At 40.2% G+C, this 20,009-nt stretch overlaps 2 protein-coding genes across 3 annotated transcripts; both read right to left on the bottom strand.

Annotated features, from left to right (window-relative positions):
- Positions 1 to 409: 409 nt before the first annotated feature.
- Positions 410 to 11,181, bottom strand: tbc1d23 (TBC1 domain family, member 23). Of its 2 annotated transcripts, XM_028404269.1 has the most exons (19): positions 11,094 to 11,181; positions 10,175 to 10,286; positions 8,762 to 8,867; positions 8,013 to 8,217; positions 7,799 to 7,922; positions 7,594 to 7,718; positions 7,467 to 7,513; positions 7,280 to 7,383; positions 7,060 to 7,182; positions 6,843 to 6,935; positions 6,596 to 6,766; positions 6,397 to 6,439; positions 5,953 to 6,059; positions 5,723 to 5,865; positions 5,303 to 5,347; positions 3,513 to 3,601; positions 3,294 to 3,429; positions 2,938 to 3,132; positions 410 to 2,122 (listed from the first exon to the last, which is right to left on the bottom strand). In XM_028404269.1, exons 1-19 carry the CDS (start codon positions 11,129 to 11,131, stop codon positions 2,038 to 2,040), a joined length of 2,091 nt encoding a protein of 696 aa, XP_028260070.1. In that variant the 5' UTR covers positions 11,132 to 11,181; the 3' UTR covers positions 410 to 2,037. The 2 variants fall into 2 exon arrangements, with proteins under 2 accessions (XP_028260070.1, XP_028260071.1); XM_028404270.1 differs by lacking the exon at positions 5,303 to 5,347.
- A 1,283-nt stretch (positions 11,182 to 12,464) lies between these two features.
- Positions 12,465 to 18,464, bottom strand: tomm70a (translocase of outer mitochondrial membrane 70 homolog A (S. cerevisiae)). Its single transcript, XM_028404612.1, has 12 exons — positions 18,154 to 18,464; positions 17,076 to 17,249; positions 16,224 to 16,350; positions 16,014 to 16,123; positions 15,767 to 15,915; positions 14,994 to 15,201; positions 14,540 to 14,674; positions 14,325 to 14,432; positions 14,081 to 14,197; positions 13,586 to 13,683; positions 13,371 to 13,493; positions 12,465 to 13,289 (listed from the first exon to the last, which is right to left on the bottom strand). Exons 1-12 carry the CDS (start codon positions 18,385 to 18,387, stop codon positions 13,136 to 13,138), a joined length of 1,737 nt encoding a protein of 578 aa, XP_028260413.1. The 5' UTR covers positions 18,388 to 18,464; the 3' UTR covers positions 12,465 to 13,135.
- Between the last annotated feature and the right edge of the window lie 1,545 nt (positions 18,465 to 20,009).

Genomic DNA, 20,009 nt, shown 5'->3' with positions numbered 1-20,009 from the left:
TACTTTTTTTTTCTCCCAATGAAGCTAAAATGTTAAACAGAATAATGTATAATAATAAATACTGTTACTTCCTGTTTTTTTTTTTTAAATCAATAACTAATTAAATCTGAACCCCTATGGGGGAAAAGAGATTGTGATAAAAACTAGCTTACCCAGCTATTAACCATTGCTGGGAAAAATTAAAGTACACCATCAGCCACCTTAAAAATGACTGATCTAACAGTTATACCAGCTTTAAGCAAAGATATTGATGGGCTGGAAAAAAGCTTCATAGCTGTGTATTATTGGTGATTAACCAGTAGAAAGAACTGCACAGCATATTTATACATTTTAGATCAGGACAGTCATATCAGTAAAAAGCAGTTAATATCAGTTTTGTTCCAAGTTGAAGGACAACAGTGATCTGCAGTTGCAGTCAAATATTCTCCATTTATTAAAAACAGAAATGCTGAGAAAATAACAGCAGTACATTAAGGTGCAAATTACACTTGAGACATGTATTTTTCCATCCTTTGACATCATTTGCCAGTGATGTTAGAGATTAAATGACTCCCAGTCAAGGATGTTTGTCAGTAAGAACACTGAAAAATATCACAAAATTACAAATTACAACATAAAGCATGGTTTACACAGGAATGCTATGAAAGACTGGAGTGGAGATTTAGTCTTTAATTCAAGTTTTTGGTTTTTCTTGTCCTTATTTTAAATGTGCCTTCCGTCACTATGAAGATGTCTCTGGATTGAAGTTTCAACAGCATTCATAAGAGAGGCATTTTAATCCCAGGCTAATACCACTAGACTTCAACACAAATGAATAAATAAGCCAGAGCAAGGAAAAGTGTGAAACAGATGTCGTTTGGAGGAGAAGCAGCAGTATACTGTGATATGTTGCCACTGCTGGTGCCAATATCACACATCACAGGCATAAGGCCAAAGGCAATAGTGGTAAGCAAACTAAAGCTGCTCTGTTTCAGCTGACACAACTTGAAAAGATGAAAAGAAATACACACAGCATATTAACTTTCATTTAAACAAATTCACTTCTTGCTCCCTTCAAAGCTGTGCTAGAAGATACAAAGCACATTCCTTGTTACAGCAACATCTCAAATGCCAACATGATCAGAGGGTCAAATTATTTCCTTTAGTTATCTGGGAAAATCTTACCAACAACAATCTTTGAACCTCCTGTCGACGACGCCTTCTGAGCTATGAGTTGAGGTTACGTTAATATTATTATATTTAAAAGACAAACTGAACCAGGGCTCATTCTGGAAATGAGGGGAACTTCAAACTGTGTGAACTGGCTTCACTGCATATTCTAGCCATGAGGATATGCCTTTAAGGTGACGTTGCAACGGTCTGTGCTGATATAGAGCATTTTAGACACTATATACACATTACATATTTATAAACACCTCAATTAATTCCTATTTAAGGCGGCCTGCAGGATAAGAAAAGCTTTCAAAAACATTTGTGGTAGGAATCCAGCCTCGTGTCCGCACTGCTGTTTTTGGGATCTATATGTTCAAGCTAGCTCAGTCGTGCTCACTGTCTGACCAGGATGTTAACGCTAACCAACATAGTAAGAGCAATGCAATACTGTTCACAACAAAACCAATGTCAGAAATGAGTCAAAAGCAAAAGGTGTTGGCTTAAACAAGTTTGCTACTGGTCGGCCAGCACGCTACGTTAAGGCCAGAGAAGCATGTCATCAAAGCAGAACTGCACCGTAACGCTGCCCCATATTTTTATAATGGTAAAGAAGAACATACACAATAACCAATATATATTTTAAATTAGTGGAAGATAATGGTGGGATGACTGCAGAGCACCTAAATTTCAACACATGCAGCCTGCCCCACAGGTCCGCAGTCAGCGCTGTACCCACGTCCCATAGACAGACACGCAGGGCTTCACATTTAACACTGCACCGGGATCTGTCCAGGAAAGAGGACAGCCGAGGGAGAGTGGGAGGAGGTTTCACTCTTGGCAGACTATGGGTTGTGAACAGGAGGTTGATGACCCCATCATCTCCATTTATGCACTCTCCAGAGCATCCAGGACTTTCATGATCTGCTGCTTGATGACCTTTGTGGCGTCGCCTGCATTGGGTATCAGATATCTGAGAGAAAGGGGGGGACCAAAAGGTCACATTTTACAACCATTTTTTGAGACGGTCCACTAGTGTAGGCCTATGTGTGTGAGGAGCAGGTCTGAGAGTGATTTGTAAACTGCACTAGTCACATAATCTACTCATTATTGCTTCTTGCACCACGTCTAAAGTCAGAGCTCTGTCAGAAATGGTGAAACGGAGCGTTGACATATAATTCGGAGCCTGCTCCTCTTCACCAACAAATTGCAGCAATAATCAGATGACAATCACAAGAACCTATTATGGCAGAAAAAATAGATAAATAATTTCTACAAATGAGATGGATTGCTATAGAAATAAAGGTTTCTCTTTTCACCATCAAAAAATAGTAGACCTGTTTTGTTGTGGGTAGTCTGAATCTATCAGAAAAACAACAAATATTAAATAAAAAATACTGCGGACATCAGGTGAAGGAGAGGGGACTGGAAGTTTCTTGCGGCAGCAGTTTAAAACCTCTGGCATTTTTTGTTTACATCTATGGATGCACACTGGCCTTGCAGGGGTTCTTCCATTATAATTACAGTAATGCCACTGACCATATCCCTGTGAATGTGCCTAAACCAGCACATTGTGATCTCTGAAATTTGAGTCTATTTATTCCCCAAACATGTCAATTAAAAAGTTTAAAAATGTAACTATTCGAGACTGATAAATATATATACTATTTCAGTCTAACAAAACACTTCATTATTATTTCTATTCTATATAATTTGTAGAAAATGATACGCTCACAGTTGTCTCAACTACAACTTAGCATATAGACTATAAAAATAATAAAACGATACCTTTCAATAGCCGATATCTCCACTCCAGCTGAATTGTTGCTTCCAAACTTGAATGTAATCAGTTCTGGATGCTTCTTTTTGGATGTGATCTTCACCACAGAGTTCAGTGCTTGTCTGGACTGGATATAGGCAAAGCCTTTTCTTGAAGCAATCTCCCTTAAGCAGTACATGTGAGTTGCTGTGATCAATAAGTGACTGCAAAAACAAAGGGAAACAAAATGGTGCTAAGTTTCACTCATTTTTTAACTAAGAGGAGATAAGTCATGCAACATCCCATCCAAGTCAAATATTTACACTTGTAACACACGTCGTGTGAGTAATATTTTTATACATATTGTGAAATTCATTCAGCTCACCTGGGGAACATGTGACCCGTTTCTTTCACTTCATTACACGGAATGTGATGTTTCACATCTGGTTTATTTATCCAGGTCTGAATGTTGACGATCTCTTTCCTGTCATCATCGGACATGGATGAGCTGTCGATCTCATCTGTGGATAGATCACATGCAGGTAAGTTTTTTTAAAATAAAAGACACATCTTGAACAATTCGCTGTGTTTGATCTGCCTTTACCTGTGTCATACTCCTCTTCATCACCGATACTAAACACAGGCTTTACTCCACGGTAAGGTTTGCCAATGCGGTCACTGCTGCTTACATGCCTAATAACAAACGATAACTGAGTAACTGAGAGAAGGGTGTGGTACAGTCCTCAAATAAACACACAATGGCAACACAAACAGCAATGACATGAAATCCTCTGCGCTACTGCCACAGGTTGTGCTGTTAAAAATAAACAGAAAAGGTGAATAAGATACTTCTCCAAGGAGTTCCAGATAAGCCATGTTTATTTAGGGCTATTAACAAAAAAATACATTTGTGTTTCTATTACTCTGGTAGATTTTGTGGTTCTGTATAGCCCTGGCTATCGTCTGAGAGACCAATGGAATGGAAGGACAGACTTTCTGGTGCATCTCCAAGCAAACAGATGTGAGGTTCACCCTGAAACAACTTTTCAGTCAGTTTCTCCGACTACAAGACAGACAGCAGCTCGTGAGTGGATGTTAAGATGCTTCCTAAAAGGCTGCAGCAGCCCCAGCAGGACAAAGTGATCAGCGGTTTAATGTTGTTAGTGAAAGCATGAAAAAACTAAAGAAACATTATTGTTAGGGGTGGAACGGGTCACTAAATCCAAGGTTCGGTTCGTATCACGGTTCTGAGGTCATGGTTTTCGGTTCGGTTTACATTGTTGAGGTTTTTTCTACTTTTAACACTCTGGAAATACCAGATGAGCATAAAATACATCCTAATTATCCAACATTCAACATATTTAAGAATCAGGTCAGCGTTTCCATCATTATATCAGGTCAAGTCATTTCATTTCTATTTAATTTCTATATAGCGCCAGATCATAACAGAAGCCATTTAAGAAAACCTTTCCTATAGAACAGGAACACCTTGTTCCTTTATTAAACAAACTGAACAGCTCATGTTATTGATCTTATTTGCAGCATGACATTTCTCTCTGCATGGTGCGTTTACAATTCAGCACTGCTGTCTGCGTACACACAGACACATGAGCAGACAAACACACACACAGAGACACAAGTGTGCACACACTCCCACCGTCGGACAGAGAACTTGTGTTTGACTAAACTCTATGACTACGCTAGGTTAAGCTAACATTACTGATGTCCGTGGTTTTATTTTTATTTTTGCCATTGGAATATGCTATTTACATCCCTCTGTGAGCACTGACGGGACCAGCGGCAGCTTTGCGCACGGTTGGACGCAGAGTGCTGTGGGTCTCTGCTCTGCTGCAGCTGAACCTGCTGCGTGAAGCTACAGACTGACCTGCTGTAAGTGTTTTGAGGCGGGGAGGAGCTCACAGCAGCTGCTTGTCGAGGACAGTAGCCTGACTGCAGAATGATTTCACGTCAGTCTCCAAACGTCACCAGAGAGAGTCACTAGTAGCTTTTGAAAGTTTGGAAAGCCGCCAAATGTAGCGAGAGAGACGCCAAGTTGCCAACACTCGTCTCCATGCTGTGGTAAAAACGCCTCCCTGTATTACTTGATGCGCATGTCCAGAACCGAACAGAACACGCGCCCCGAACCGAAACAGCTGTACCGAACGGTTCGGATGTTTTTCCTGAACCGTCCCACCCCTAATTATTGTCTATACAGCTGCCCCATACTCTGTGGGTATAGGTGGAAGTTGTTACATGAGTGAGCGGTGTAGTTAGAGATGCTGGTATTAAGCATGTGCAATGTGACTAAGTCTCCTACAGTCCTAGAGGACTGACACAGGTCTACAGCCAGTGGGCATGCTGGTGACGAACAGCTCAATGTTTAGGAGCTCTTACCGATCTGGAATCACCTTCTCTGGCCAGGTCAGATTGAAAGATATTCTAGCATGAAATAAGGCACAAGGCACTATAAGTTAAATTACAACAGGTTCAGCTGTGCATGAAGAAAAGTCTTTTTTAATAGCTACAGACTGGATAATATGTTTAGTGAGGTGTAAATATTAAACCCAATTTGAAAGTAGCAGGACATCCTCAGAATACTGGCATACTTACTGTGTACTACATTTGTTTTCAGAAAGGAATTTCTTGTTGACATTTTGTTTATGATAGGCATCATATATTTGAAATCTCCCTGTATCATATTAATTTGTGTCCTTACAGGTTGAAATTGCAGACAAACTTGACATTTACCCATAAAGAAACAAAGAGGAACAGTGTGTCATAGTGTGGCTTCAAAAGAGCATTAGGTTTCCCCACCTGTCTACAGGCGTGGAGGTATTCTCAATGAAGCTGATCATCTTCTCCTTTACATTGACAGATTTGGACTTGAGGGCAAATGTCATTTTGTTGACCAGAGACTTAACACCTTTGCTGTCTCCAGGGCTGCTCAGAGACTCTCCCTGTGTGGACAAAGGAGCCGAAATTCCATGTGAAGAAGGAAACATTTTTTTTTTAAATCTGAGCATAGTGTACGTGATGGCACTTACATCAGCGGAGCTGAGGCTGCTATGAGATCCAGAGGTGCTAACAATCCAGTGGACATATGAAGAGTCAAGCCCCTCGACATTCATGTCTACCAGATGTTGCTGTAGGGCTGAAATGACACAAATCTTTGTTAATTTACACATCTCATTATTTTCCACACTACAGAATGAACAAACCCAGATCATTTTGTAAACATCATTTTGAAGAGTGCCATTGACAAGACAGTGGTGAGAGTAGCTATGCTGTATGGTTAGAGACTGTAGCAGTGAGGAAAAGACAGAAGGCAGAGCTGGAGGTAACAGAGACGAAGATGTTGAGGTTCTCTTTAGGATTAGACGAGGATGGGACAGATGGAGATGTTTGGACATGTGCAGAGGAGGGATAGTAGTTGTTTTAGTAGAAGGATGTTTAAAATGGAGCCTGTGCATGTGCATATTAGTACTTACCCATGAAACCTCCTTTAGCAATGCTGACATATTCTTTGTTTTTCTGTAACAGAAAGCCTTTAATTAGCTAAAATGCTTGTATATAGCTTGTGACTTCAATCAATTATTAGACCAAGAGATCAGGTCATCTTGTGATGGGATCACACCAGCTGCAACCCTTAATTATTAAGATGAAGCCTTACTTCCACATCTACTTTACCTGCAAGAAATGTGCCAACACCATGTTCATGTACATGTCTTCCTCTTCCCTCCCACTGCCCATGAAGCACAGATGCTCCCCACTGGCAATGGAGCCCGACTCTAAAGACTGTTTTTGTGCCTCTAAGAGGGATTTCACAGAGAGAGCAAACTCGGACGGGTTCTGGAGCATCTGTGGGGGAAAGGTAAACATAAGACATTTACATTACATTTATACATCATTTCCTTAAAAGAGAATAATGTCTCACCAGGTCAGAGTCCAGGTGGAAGGCCGTAGACAGATGTCCAGCATTGTACTGCTCTGCAGGCCGACAATCCACCACAAAGAAACGCACCCCTTCCTAAACAGCAAAACTCCATTTGAGCATACACATTATCTTTTTTCCTTCAACTCATATGACTAGAGTGGTAAACTTTAATCATCTCCTTGATAGTTAAAACTGCTTACACACAAGTGCCACTGACCTGCTGCAGTTGGTTGGCCTGCAGTATTTCAGGAACAGACACAGGGAAGCATAGTGCCTGACTCAGGTCAGTGTCCTCCTCTTTAAGAGCCACCAGGCTGCTCCCAAACAGATTCTGATTCATCTACCAGGACAAAGTATGGATACACACAATGTTATTTTTTAAATGGGTTCATTTGTATAGCTGCCCTCAACACTTGGACAGTTGCGCTCTGCACTACCTTTCTGAGTGATAGAGGGGTTTTGCTCTGGTAATACTGGGCCAATGAAAACAAATCTTCAATATCCTCAGATTCCAGTAGAGAAGGAGATGCTTCAAGCATTTCTGTGATTAAAAGAGTTTAAGCCAATTTTTTAACAAGATATTGAAAAAACAACTACAAGAAAATACCAGCAGGACAAACTCACTTATAATCTCTTCTTTGCTTGCTCCTTCTTGTGTAAGGATGGTCTCTCTGAAGTAAACAAAAGGTGAATCAAGTATAAATAAAAAAAACTGTCACACCTTTATAGCTTTGACTAACTGTATCCATACTTGGCATTGACAAGGATGATGAGCATGAGGAAGAAGATGAGAAACGGGTCAGCCTGCTGGAAGTAGGAATCCCACAAAGCCTGGGTGACTTCAGGAAGGCAATGGCTGGAAAACAGACTGCCCAGCTGTAAGGACATAACAGTTCAGACATTGACACTTACACTCTATGAGCAGGTGGCAAGAAAAAAAAACAAAACAAACATACCCAGTTCATGGCGTAGGAGTCGGGTGTGATCTTTTTGGTGTCCAAGAAGGAGCAGAGCTCTGGTTCGTGATACTGCAGCAGCAGTCTGTACAGGTGGAAGGGTCGGCCTTTTGGCACACAGTCCCTTAAATGGACACATTATTGAACAGTACAGTAAAAGTGTATGCCTCTGTGTGACAGTGATAGAAAGAACAGCAGTGTTGAGCTGGTTTACCTGGGGATATATTTGTTCATAACAGCATAGAAGCAGTTGTACAAGTCGCTGCGGGGTAGCCGAAGCCCCAGCAGTGGTTTGAGCAGGTGGGGCCAACTGAGCTCCGGGGTGAAAGTAATGTTACGCGACTTGCAGTAGAAAGTGACGACAGATTCAACATCAGAAACCATTTTACTGCTCTCTTCCTCAGACAATCCAAGCTGGTCTAAACATGGAGAACAAGAAGGGTGGTGGTAGTAACCTCTTTCCATAAGCAATAAACACATGATCCACACTTAAAAACAGAACGCAGAGAAAAAGGACACTTATTTGATCAGAATAAACATAGCAATTATGCTGTAAAAACCAGCTTGTTATCATCTTCAAACGACATTTTCTATTCTAAACCACACAAGATCTGTTCTCAACTTATCATGGAAGCAAACGGCATAAAAGCCATGGCAGCTTCGGAAATACAGAGAATTTTTAATAGAACCAAAGAGCAGCTGAGACTTTGGAATATCACAACCAGATTTCTACTGTCCTGTAGCAGATGCAAACGTACAACTCATTGATTAAAGTAATATTTCATCTACTACAATATCTGAACATATTAGCAGCACATCATATTTGCAGCATGAAGATACACATAATCAATTTCTAGTCAGTACACATCTCATTTGAAAAAGGGTTAGAGGCTGGATTCACTCTATTATGCTTCCATACAGACTAGGAGCTATTGTTTCTGCAAATCCACACATATTACTCACCGATCAGCTGTTGACTGCGGTTGTAGATGAAAGTCTGTTCTGGTAAATCAAGGACACCATCCCAAGGAGACAGGCTGTCTCCTTTTCCAGAGACATTTAGTGCAATCTGCCAACACAAAACAAGGATTCACAGCTAAACATGGAGGTGCCAGATGATAAGGGGACACTTAAACACAAAATGGCCTACAATCCGAGGGGCTAGCATGATAAAAAAAAATTATTGTCAACTAGGAAAACGCCATTCTTTTCAAATCCTTTCCAAGTGCTTTAACACATTTCCAAACATACATGTTTAAGATGTTTAAATTGTACAGTCAAACAAAAAGAAGAGCCTACAGACCTCACTGAGCATGCTCAATGTCAATGTGACAGCATAATTAGAAGAAGCCTGAACAAGTACAGTTTAATGGAACACATCTTCATGCACATCTCCTGGGTAACCCCCTCAGATATTTTTCAAAGAATTCACTGACGTACATCAATATTATGGAGAAATCCAGAGTTTTAGGTCTGTAAGTGTAACCTTTTGCAAAATACAGCCCTTAGAAATTTTTGTTATTATTCTTACTGTTTGGTCGATTTGCTTTTAGTCATGTTAACGTTTTGACTGCATGGCCTGCATGTAGGAATCTGCTGCTTGCTGCATGGGGCTAACTTTTCCCATAGAGTCAAAAAATGTAATCAAATGTTTTCTTTATGAGCCATTATCTGGTTTTTGCTGACAACACAGCACAAAAACAGCTCTCCTCAAGATTACCATCAATCTCCACTCTGGCCATCTCTTCATCCTCATCATACACAATCAACAACCGCATCTTCCTCTCTTGTCGGGAAACCCACTGCAACATCTCTGGCACTGCACTCTCATGGTACCGACAATAACTCTCCAACAGCATCAATAACTGCATTTCTTCCGTCACACCTCTGCCCCAGGGAATCCACCAGGGTTCGCTTCTTGGTCCTCTGTTCTTCATCCTCTACATTCTCCCTATCATTCGCCATTTTGGTCTTTACTTCCACTGCTATGTTGATGACATTCAACTGTATATCTCCACAAAATCTATCACCACAGCCACAAGAACCAGGTACTGAACCCTGGGTGACAGAGCATTGTCAATAGCTGCTCCCACCCTCTGGAACATCCTCCCACAGCACATACATGCCTGTACTGTTTATCATCCTTATATTGTTTTCTTTAAAAAGATAGACACTAGGGGGATATGTAGGACACTAATACTTTTAATGTTGTATTTGTTTTTACTGTACGGCATCTTTTAGTACATTACATAAATAAAATAGCTGTGTCAACTGAGCATTACTACTGGTTCATGCAGCCTGTTGTCTTCTGTCCACCTTAACAACAGGACATTGAAATTTCAGACATCTGCACAATAAACTGCATATGCTTCTCACCTTCCACATCTTTGCTCTGTGTTGAATGGAGTGCTCTTGGACCGAAACGATGCTCCTTTCCATCTCCATGTCTGAACCACCAGAGTCCAGAGCCTCAGCTAGATCCTGGTCCCTTAGAGGCACAGACGAGTTTTAGACCATACTCTACCATACCAAACTCCCACAACTGTGAAAATTACCATTACCAAAGCAGGGTCTATCCACTGTTCAGCAATAAGATATAAGTGCATTATGTTAATTATTATTATAATGTAAACAACGTTAAAAGCAGTTATTAATACCGTTAACTCTTTGTTACCAATGTTCTGATAACTTGCAGCCTAAATGTTACCCTCTTCCGGACACATATGACGGGATATCTTTCTGACTACGTCCCATCACAAGGCTTTATTAAGTTTTGATGAATCCAGTCTATTTTGACAATCGAACAAATCGAATAAAATGAGTAATTATGTAGGAAATCAGAATACATTTGAGTGCAACACATAACAGGAGGTAAGCAGATTGAATTTGGGTTTAGCGCTAAGGTTTAGTTAAAGGGAAGGAGAACTCGACACTGGCCAGGCTAGCTGGCTAGCTAGCTGACTGGCTAGCTGGTGCCTGTGTATCTTTCGGGGGAGGAAGAAAGTGGTGAGAACATAAAATACATCGACAATTTTTTCTTAAAGCACTTAAATGATTTTTATTCGTCTCAATGGCCGAGACAGTGATTCAAGAGAACCAACTTGGCTAATTATCATTAGCTGGCTGACGTTACCACAGATTTCTGTCATCCACCGACAGCAGATCTGATTAATTACCTAAAGTCACCTTTAAGCAGTTTACACGGAATGATGTGAGGTGAATCAGGCGGCACTGTGTGACAACCAACACAACGTCTCTAAGAAGCGTTTGTCTATGAACAACTGTTTGGGCTCACCAGCTGCCCTGAAGAACTTCCTCCACGGCATCCGCCATTGCTGTGTTTACGGAGACACGTCAAATGCCGTCAACACGGCCGAGACGTCGTGCACCGCTGTTCCTGAGCAACTCGTTTTACTGCTGAATACAATTACTAGCAACATCGACGTTGCTACAGTAACACTCATACGACAACCATGGGTAATATTACACACTAATGGTTCCCCGTCCAACAAATAAAAAGGATATGGCAGGAAAACCCACCGGTGAGTTTATAGGTCCACGTAAGACCCAGCAACCGCTGATTATTCACACCTGTGTGTTTCCATCACTGACATATTTAAAAGCAGCTCGTGTATCCAGCAGCCTGCGTTTGTTTAATGTTTTGATTTTATCTCAGGTGTAGCTCCTACATGACTATACAGTGATAAATCTGGTCACATACTGCCTCCAGTAACAATGTCAAGCAACAATTATTCTCTTTCTATATCTATTTATGGAATGACTGCTACAGTGAATTGCAATGATGTATTTTTTTAATATATACATTTTACAATAAAATCAGATTACACAGGCGCAACAATGAACACGCCAATTCGAAAAGAATGAAACTTAGCTTAACTGCCTAGTTTAACTACAATGTCATGAGAGTGTATTTCTGCCAGAACGTCACAGTTTTGACACTTCCTGCTTAAAAGCCTAGTAAATCAGAAGGCTGTAGTACTGGCTGAAGGATCTCAGATGTGCAATTTCTTCCAAGAATTCTAACTTTATTAGGATCCGGATTCTCTTTCACTTTGGTCACCATACAGATCATTGATGAATGTCAGCGTCAGGTTTCTGTAAGGTTGACCAAGATGATTTTAGCACCCACAGCTGGAATGTATACTTTGGTTCTTTGGTATCAATACACATTCAGTAAAAACATACCATTACTGCTAAGACAGATGACTGATTTCCAACTTGGTTTTCTAAAATGTAAAAATAACCCAGGCATGCAAACATTCAGCAGTGGGGTCTCATTGTATTGTTTAAACAGTGCATGGATGCTACATGAGAGCCAAATTACACAATGTGCTATGCATGTAGGCTGGGAACAGTCCAGCTTGGGCAGTGAGAAATTTAAAAGAGATCTGTCAAAATATGAAATCAAATGTAGCATGAAAAATAAACGTTCACGAAAAAATAGAAAATAAAGTTTCTTAATTAAGGTGAACTAGGAAATAAAACACTGGTGACGTGTTCTGACACTAAAGGCAACTCAAAATAAATTTTCTCAAAGTAACTAAGAATATAGTTGGCTAGGTTCATCTAGTCAACCCCCCCCCCCCCCCCCCAAAAAAAATAAATCTCATACAGTTTGTATTTTTCTAGTGTTCAAGACAGCACAAGCATTGCATTTACATTTATTTATAAAGTGAACATGCTGAACAAAGTATACACACAGGCAATCTGACCATTAAAAAAAGGATCCCAACTTCTTCGTTTGCCCATATGCATGGGATTATTTCCAGTATTACAAACACATAACACATTTGACTATAACTTTAATCTTGCATTCAGAACTATCGATGTATGTTACAATAAGGAAGTAGCTGGACAAAAACCCTTTAGGTCAGCATAAATTAAGTGAACAGTCCGTTAAAACTAAATAAAGCTCTCACAGTATTCTCTGTAGGTTTAAAAGTGTCTCCAAAGCCTCAAAGCCAGAAGGTTTTTCAACAGACTGCGCACATTTTAATTCTTGCATTTCACAGATTTTGACAAGTATACACGATGGTTCATTAATGTTTCTTTAGCAACCCTTTTCTTTATCCTGACCAATAAAACGAACACCCCGACCACTGACAAATCAGTGTCTTCCTGTGGCTCTGCCCAGGGCTTGATTGTGAATAGATTTTTTTTCCTTTTGAAGTGATGTAAACACTGTATATAATCTCTATTTTCCCTCCCTCATATGATCAGGTACATTTTACAATTTTAAATTCTAATCAGATAGTTGCACTTTTGACACGATTAGGATCAGCAATGAAGACTGAGATTGGCTAAAGGGCAGAGACATTACAGTGTTGGGGGTTTCAGGCCATACTTTCTAGCTACCTCTGTCTGGGCATATGCTGCATCACATAATGAATACAAATGAGCCATCTCCATCTCAGACTTGGCCAGGTTAATCGCTTTGTTGAACATTTCTATTGCCTTGTCCAAATTGCCCCTGTAAAGAGAATGTTCTGGTTATGTTGAGCATTTTAAAAATAAGTATAATGTGATGACTGAATCAAACTGTTGAACTCACCTTTGAACTTCAATAGTTCCCATTGTTTCATAGGCAAAGTCACATTTGTTGTCAATCTCAATCGCCTTACTGATGAGCTCCAGACCCAAGTCCAAGTCTTGTTTCCACTGAAGCTGCAACAAGCTGCACAGATATTAAACCAAAATGGAAAATTAACATCAGCCAGCTCAACTGCCCTTAAATTGAAGGGGTTATTTTTAAATCAATATGCTTACCCTTTGTGGACATATGTGGTGGCATTATCTGGTTCCAGTTCGATACACTTGTCATACATCTCATCGGCTTTTCCAAACTGCTGCTGATCAGTCAAAGCCTGAAAACAAGACAAGCTCATCGTTTGGTTGAACACATTAGCAAGGCTTAATGATGCTACTTTAACAATCCAAATGACATTAACCCTTACACTGGTGACCTTCAAAGGTAATGCATATGCTAATAGGGTATCAGTGATACACAGAGCCAATTTCAAAGGCAGATTTTGGTACATCTGAGTGTACATTAAAACTAAAAGCAAAGCAGTTATCTACAAGTGTTTTTTTTCTCCAGTCTTGGTTGAAGTTAATATTTTACTAGGACTTACAAACAATCAACAGTAACAGGCATTTTATATTTTATTTTCCTACTAGCAGTACTGTAAATGTTATCCGTTCAATTGGGACCCTATCAAATATATAATAGCAGTTGTGCAAATTGACGTTTTCATTTCATACCTGAGCATAAAGAGCGTAACCCTCAGCACACTTAGGAAACCTTCGAATGACATCCTCAAAGCCATCCATGGCTGTCTGTACTTGTGAAGGGTTGTTTCCAGTATATGCTTGCCTATACTGAAGAAAACAAAAGATAACAAAAACAGCTAGTTTTAAATTGTCAGTTTAATGGTTACATAAAAAATGGTCAAGGAAACTTGATTTTAAGTTAATAAGTTAAGTGTCCTTTTAGTTAATATCTTACAAGAGCAAAGCATTTTTGTGCCTGTGCCAGAGCAGAGTCAGGCCTGAGTAGGATACACTCATCAAAGTCCCCCACTGCATCATCCACCTGGTCCAGTAGGATCTTCAGCTGAGAAGCAACACAAAGCACCTTTTATATTGTGTGTCAGAATCTTCACCCTGGACACATTATACACATTAACTTGATCAAAGAAATCAAATGAACCTCACACATACCTGACCCCTGTGGTGATACACATCAGGGTTGCGTGGGTCAATGTCGGCAGCCATGTTAAAGTCCTGTGTGGAGAGCAGGGGCTGTTGCTGCTGCATGTACATGCTTCCACGTTTGATCAAAGCATTGGCTCGTAGCTGAAGTGAGGATAACAGAACAGAAAAACATTGTCGTTTTATTGCTATTATTGTAAGGGGTGTTTTTTGTTACAAAATAGGCATCCATGGATGCCAGGACAAAACAAGAAGTGTTTTTGCCTGAATAAAACTAATAGACCATAATGTGAACATGACGGGCTACACTTGAGGAGGGCACTGAGATGGTCACAGGACTGTTTCCCAGACAAATCAAAATGACAGAAATTATTGATAAACCAAATAAACAATTTGCAGTGCCATATATTCTAACCAACAAGCTGCATCGTCAAATAGCTAAAGGTAAACAAACATTCTGTACCTTTACATTGGCGTCCTGCATGTTGATAACCCGGTCCAAATCAGGCTGAGCAGCAGTAGCGTTACCAATCAGCAGGTAGAATGTGGCACGCAGCAACAAGGCCTCTGCTGTATATCTGCCTCCTGACTCGATCTCCTTGGTGCATTCACTAATGATTTTGTCGTAGTTCTCCTCCTCCATGTACTGCTTTGATTTCAGATAGCCAGAGCTAAGGAAATAGGAAAGTGTTATCTGAATTACTTTTAATCAATTCCAAGAGTTCAGTTCTGCAAGTTCAGAACTGAAGAAGCCACTTGGGGGAGTGGCAAAACGTCTTCAAAAAACAATCCTTGAGTCCAGTTGCCTCGATTGCATTTGCATTTATTGATAAACCTAACACAAACCTTTGTACAACCTTAAAGTATTAGAGGCTTCAACATAATCTCAGGCAGTTTTTAGCGACACAATGAGTTATTTCAGACACACAGCTACCTGCATCGGTGCCCTCAAGGCCTACCTATACCGTATTAAATGTAATATTTCACAGGTCAAAATGGCTGACCTAACATCTTTAAATTCAGTTTTTGGTTTGTTAAAAGTTTCTGGTACCCTACCTGTTATATTTCATTTTAGTTTATTATATTAATGTAGTTGACACTGACACACAGTGACACTGATCACTATGGAATATTATCTACCTTATTGTTCTGTAGCACCACTCCCCATCCCTCCTGATAAAACGCAAATATTTTTATAAAGTAAAAAAAGTAAAAAAAAAATATATATATTCTGACCTTCCTGTGACCTCTGCTGCCTCACCCTCCTTGTCCTTGTCTTCGTCTTTCTTCTCGCCCTTCTGCAGGGGCTGGGAAATGATGTCATCAGTGAACGAGCTGAAGTAGGATTTGATAAACTGAGGAGAAGGCATCATAGGTTCGCGGTTCTGCAAGTGAGAGGTTTACAAAAAAACAAAAAACTATTTACCCTGATAATTCCAGAAAACTAAAACTGAAATTAAAGTGTCTGAAAGCACACAACTACCTTGTACTTCTCTTTGGCTTTCTCCTTCCCCAGCTGCTTCAGCACCTTGTCTGCGAGCAGCATACTCTGTTGGTTCTGGAAGGCCTCAAGAATACACACTGCTGTGACATCTGGTGGGTACAGAAAGGACAAAACCGACTGTCAATGAAAGTTCTTACACTCAAAGTAAACTTTAAAAACAACATTTTTTAGGAATAATGTGTGTCTCACCCTCTAAACACTCCTTCTTGTTGTCTAGTTTTTCCAGAGCTTTGGCCCTCCTGAACAGAGCCTTGATGTAACGTGGATTTAGTTCCACTGCTTTAGAGCAGTCCTGTACCACTTCTGTCCATTTTAGCTGAAATGGAAGATTCAGACTAGTTATACTGAGAGTAATGTTACATTAATAAATAAATAAAGTAACATTACCCGAAAAACACAGGATTTTAGCTAACAGAGCCAGGTTTTTGCTGTAATGCTGTAATATATTGCAATACTAATAAAACATTAATATTATATTGTTATGTGTTATATGTTACAAACTCAGTCGTGCATGTTACAACAGCACATTTCAATTTCAAATTAATTGGCATTCTTCAGTTGCGACATAGATATTTTCCCATCAAAACACTTGAATATTAGAAAGAGAAACTGCTGAAGACAAGAATGATATGAAGTCAATAACCTTAAAAAATGGAATAATACCTTAAGTTTATAAGAAGCACAGGCTGTATGATTTTAACATGGGAAAGTAGTAAAGAGCTGAATGATGAGCAGCATGACACATAAAAGTCTGATAAATAAGCAGAATTGTTCTACGCTGTGTCAGCCTGTTACTACGGTGACGCCATACATAATTGTCATGTTTCTGTGTTTATAACTAAAAAGTAAAGAAGGAGTAACTACACTCAAATGGCAGACATTAACTAGTAATATGTGATGTATTACATTTTGAAAATATGCTCAGCACTGGTTGCCACATTTGAGCATATACACTGAAAGTCGTTTAGTAGTCAACTGAGAACTCTGTAAATGTATTTATGCGTAATACATCAGTTTCCGCACATTAAATGTGGTACCAACCAGCTGTTCGTAGGCCGCTGCTCTGTTCTGGTAGAACGTTGACAAATCAGTCTTCTGCTCTGTGGGGCAGAGAGCAATGGCCTCTGTGTAGCACTGGATGGCATTCTCATACTTGCCAGCTTTGAAGTATTTGTTACCCTTGTTCTTTGCTGCCTGGGCCCGATCCAAAGGGCTCTAAATGAGAGAAAGATAGAAGGCAATGTGTTGATTACACCTGTACTAAGAGAAGAACTGAGATGAACAATCAATGCGCCAATTTATGTCGGGGGAAAGAGGCAGATTAACACCAGTCAACAGTGCAAAACGAGAACTTTGACTGACTGACAATTTTGAAACCAGAACTGCTGTGCTGCTACAACACTGCACTGTATGCTGAAGTAAAGTTGCAATAATCGATTCTTTCATAATGCCCCCATACAAACAATTTTCCCAATTATACTGAATCACCTTGGTCTTAAAGCATGCTTATATAAAAAGGTACATTTCAAGTTAATCATATAATTCTCATTGAAATACTGCCATCGTTACTGAGAGGACATATAGTTTAAAATAGGGATTATTTGATTAATATTATAATGTACAGCTGTAGGCGTATCAGTGTCCAACAAACCTTTAAAAACGCGAAGCACACGAACTATGACTAACGCGCATGAAGTGATAACAGCCAGTGTTTGCTGAGCAGAGAGCTGACAGCCATCCCCGCCCAGCTCTGGGAAAGCAGCGTTAGCCTGCTAGCATAGAGCAGACAGTGTATACAGAGTGCGGAGTACAGCGGCTCCAGACGCTGCAAGTGCAATGAGTGCTTAACAGGTGTGCGTTCCCAGCAGGCTAGGTAACATGGGTGCCCTGATAACGCTAGCATGGTAGCTCGCTAGCTATTAACACGGGCTAATCTACCACCGATGAACCGGTGCCATCGGCCTTGCTCTCGTACAGGCAGTGTACACTGTACGTTATGTGTCCTTGACTGTACTTTTACGCCACTGACACATTTCGCCAGAAAAGCGGTGGCACTACACCGTGGGGGGTCTGCTTTACCGGCGAAGGCACAAGGAGCCCATTAAAACATGAACGGTACCATGTTCTCCTGCTCTCGGCTGGCCAGAGCTGCGCCGTCTTGGCCCTGCACGGGGCTGGCGCTGCCTTCTGGTGTTTTCCGCTCACCGGTCCCTTTCCTCTCCTTCGTCCTGCTACGATTCCAGAGGTATACAGCCCCTACTCCTAGCACTATTGGAGTCCCAACTAACAGAGCCAGCTGCCAGCGGGGTAATCCAGCCCCGGACTGTGGCTCGACAGGCTTTGAAGCTGCCATGATCTACAAATGAGCAATGCTTAGCCAGTCCGTACCACCAGACAGCGTGAGCGCCACTTCTTCTTCCTGTGCTCGGAGAGGTCACACACACACCGAGGAATCATGGGATAGAGCCGCTGCATGGGGCTGTATGGAGTTGTAGTCTGCCATAGGCTTATTTGTAGTCTAAGATCACGATACCAAATGACAATGGAACGTGGAAACAAGAATAATCAAATGTGTTTCTAAGTTTAATGATTGACATAAAAAAGGTTTGTGATACCTTAGTGTACATTTAAGGCAGCTTTACATTAAGTACGAAGTGCCAATTAAGTAAACTTATTCCAATTTTCTTAACTTTGTTCAAGAAAAAGATTTAATTGTTTTTACACTGAGAAATAATCATTGGTGTTTAAATATTTAATTTCTCTGCAGGCACCAGGTGGCACTGTTGCGCCCATCTTCATACTTCACAGAGGGCAACCTCTTCAATATCCTGTTATTGTACCACTGCATAAACATAGGCCTACTCCTGTTTCTTTAAAGACATTATGCCTGTAATAGTGCAAGAATTGCAAAAACTACAAAGGTTGTTTTGTTTTGAAATTGTGTAGAGTTCTATCTAGATGAATGAAGGCCGATGACAGTTATATGTTTGTGATTGTATCAGTCTGTCCCATTTCAGAGCTCAATGCTGGTCTGACTGGGCAGTGCTGAAGCCTGACAACTCAATGAGTGCCCCAGGCCATCTGTCCTAAAACAACAACCAACCCTCAACAGTTTTTCAAAGTCAACTTTATATAGCTGTTGTTAAATAATGTATCCATAATTTATCAGATGGCTTGAATTTCTTTCTGTTCTTAATACTATCATTTTGTGCCAAATAGAAATGATGGATAGTTGCATCTACATTTAATAATAAATTCTGTAAAATTGATCTGTCAAAGTTAAAAACACATTGCTGCCCTCTAAATAATCCATTTATTTTGAAAAGCCATAAAGTCAATTTTCCTACTAACACAATAGCCTCGTATAGTTCATGTGCACTCAGCTGCATTTGTTGCTTTATAAAGATAGAAAAGCTACAGTGAACAAAAGATGTCTGATCTGGTAGTTATTCTTGACTCTGTTATTCCTGTAAATGTGCCTGCTATTGTTAGCACAGCCTGGCTTACCGTAGTTTTAGCTGTGGTCACTTGATGTCTGGTAGCCTGTGGCCACTGAACTCTTGTAATGCAGGGTGGATGAAAGAAACCTACACACTAAATCATTTAATTTAAATAATGTGAATTCAGGCAGAGACATTTTATTTGTTCTTGTGGTTGCTATTTTAGTAGTAAAACTCTGACCTGGTATTCTCAGGCCAGTCCAGAGCTATCGTTCCTTAACTGTGTCCTGGCTCTACCCTAGGGCTTCTTTGGGTTGGACATGCTTAGAACATCTCAGCAATGAGAAACACCTCAACTGGCTCCTCTCTAGAATGTTTCATTCATGAAAAAATTCATTTTGACACACATTATTTTGTTGTAAATGTATTGGTGATAACAAGATGTTGAAGAATGCTTTTAAATAGTAGTTGAATTTAGGGTTATTTGCATGTAAACATTTTTATGTTCATATTATATGGTAATTGGTGTTAAAGA

Source organism: Parambassis ranga, chromosome 4, assembly GCF_900634625.1.
Source record: "Parambassis ranga chromosome 4, fParRan2.1, whole genome shotgun sequence".
Classification (NCBI taxonomy): domain Eukaryota; kingdom Metazoa; phylum Chordata; class Actinopteri; family Ambassidae; genus Parambassis; species Parambassis ranga.
This window is presented reverse-complemented; position numbering and strand designations above follow the sequence as displayed.

What these genes read in the sequence shown, in the direction of transcription:
- tbc1d23 (XM_028404269.1), bottom strand. Translation starts at nt 11,131, where the DNA reads ATGGCGGATGCCGTGGAGGAAGTTCTTCAGGGCAGCTG. An exon ending in AAGCAAAGAAGAGATTATAA is followed by an intron (nt 7,384 to 7,466) that starts GTGAGTTTGTCC and finishes TTTTAATCACAG; the next exon opens with AAATGCTTGAAGCATCTCCT. An exon ending in AGGCCAACCAACTGCAGCAG is followed by an intron (nt 6,936 to 7,059) that starts GTCAGTGGCACT and finishes TTTGCTGTTTAG; the next exon opens with GAAGGGGTGCGTTTCTTTGT.
- tomm70a (XM_028404612.1), bottom strand. Translation starts at nt 18,387, where the DNA reads ATGGCAGCTTCAAAGCCTGTCGAGCCACAGTCCGGGGCTGGATTACCC. An exon ending in CAGCGGCCTACGAACAGCTG is followed by an intron (nt 16,351 to 17,075) that starts GTTGGTACCACA and finishes CTTCCATTTCAG; the next exon opens with CTAAAATGGACAGAAGTGGT. An exon ending in AAGCCAAAGAGAAGTACAAG is followed by an intron (nt 15,916 to 16,013) that starts GTAGTTGTGTGC and finishes TCTCACTTGCAG; the next exon opens with AACCGCGAACCTATGATGCC.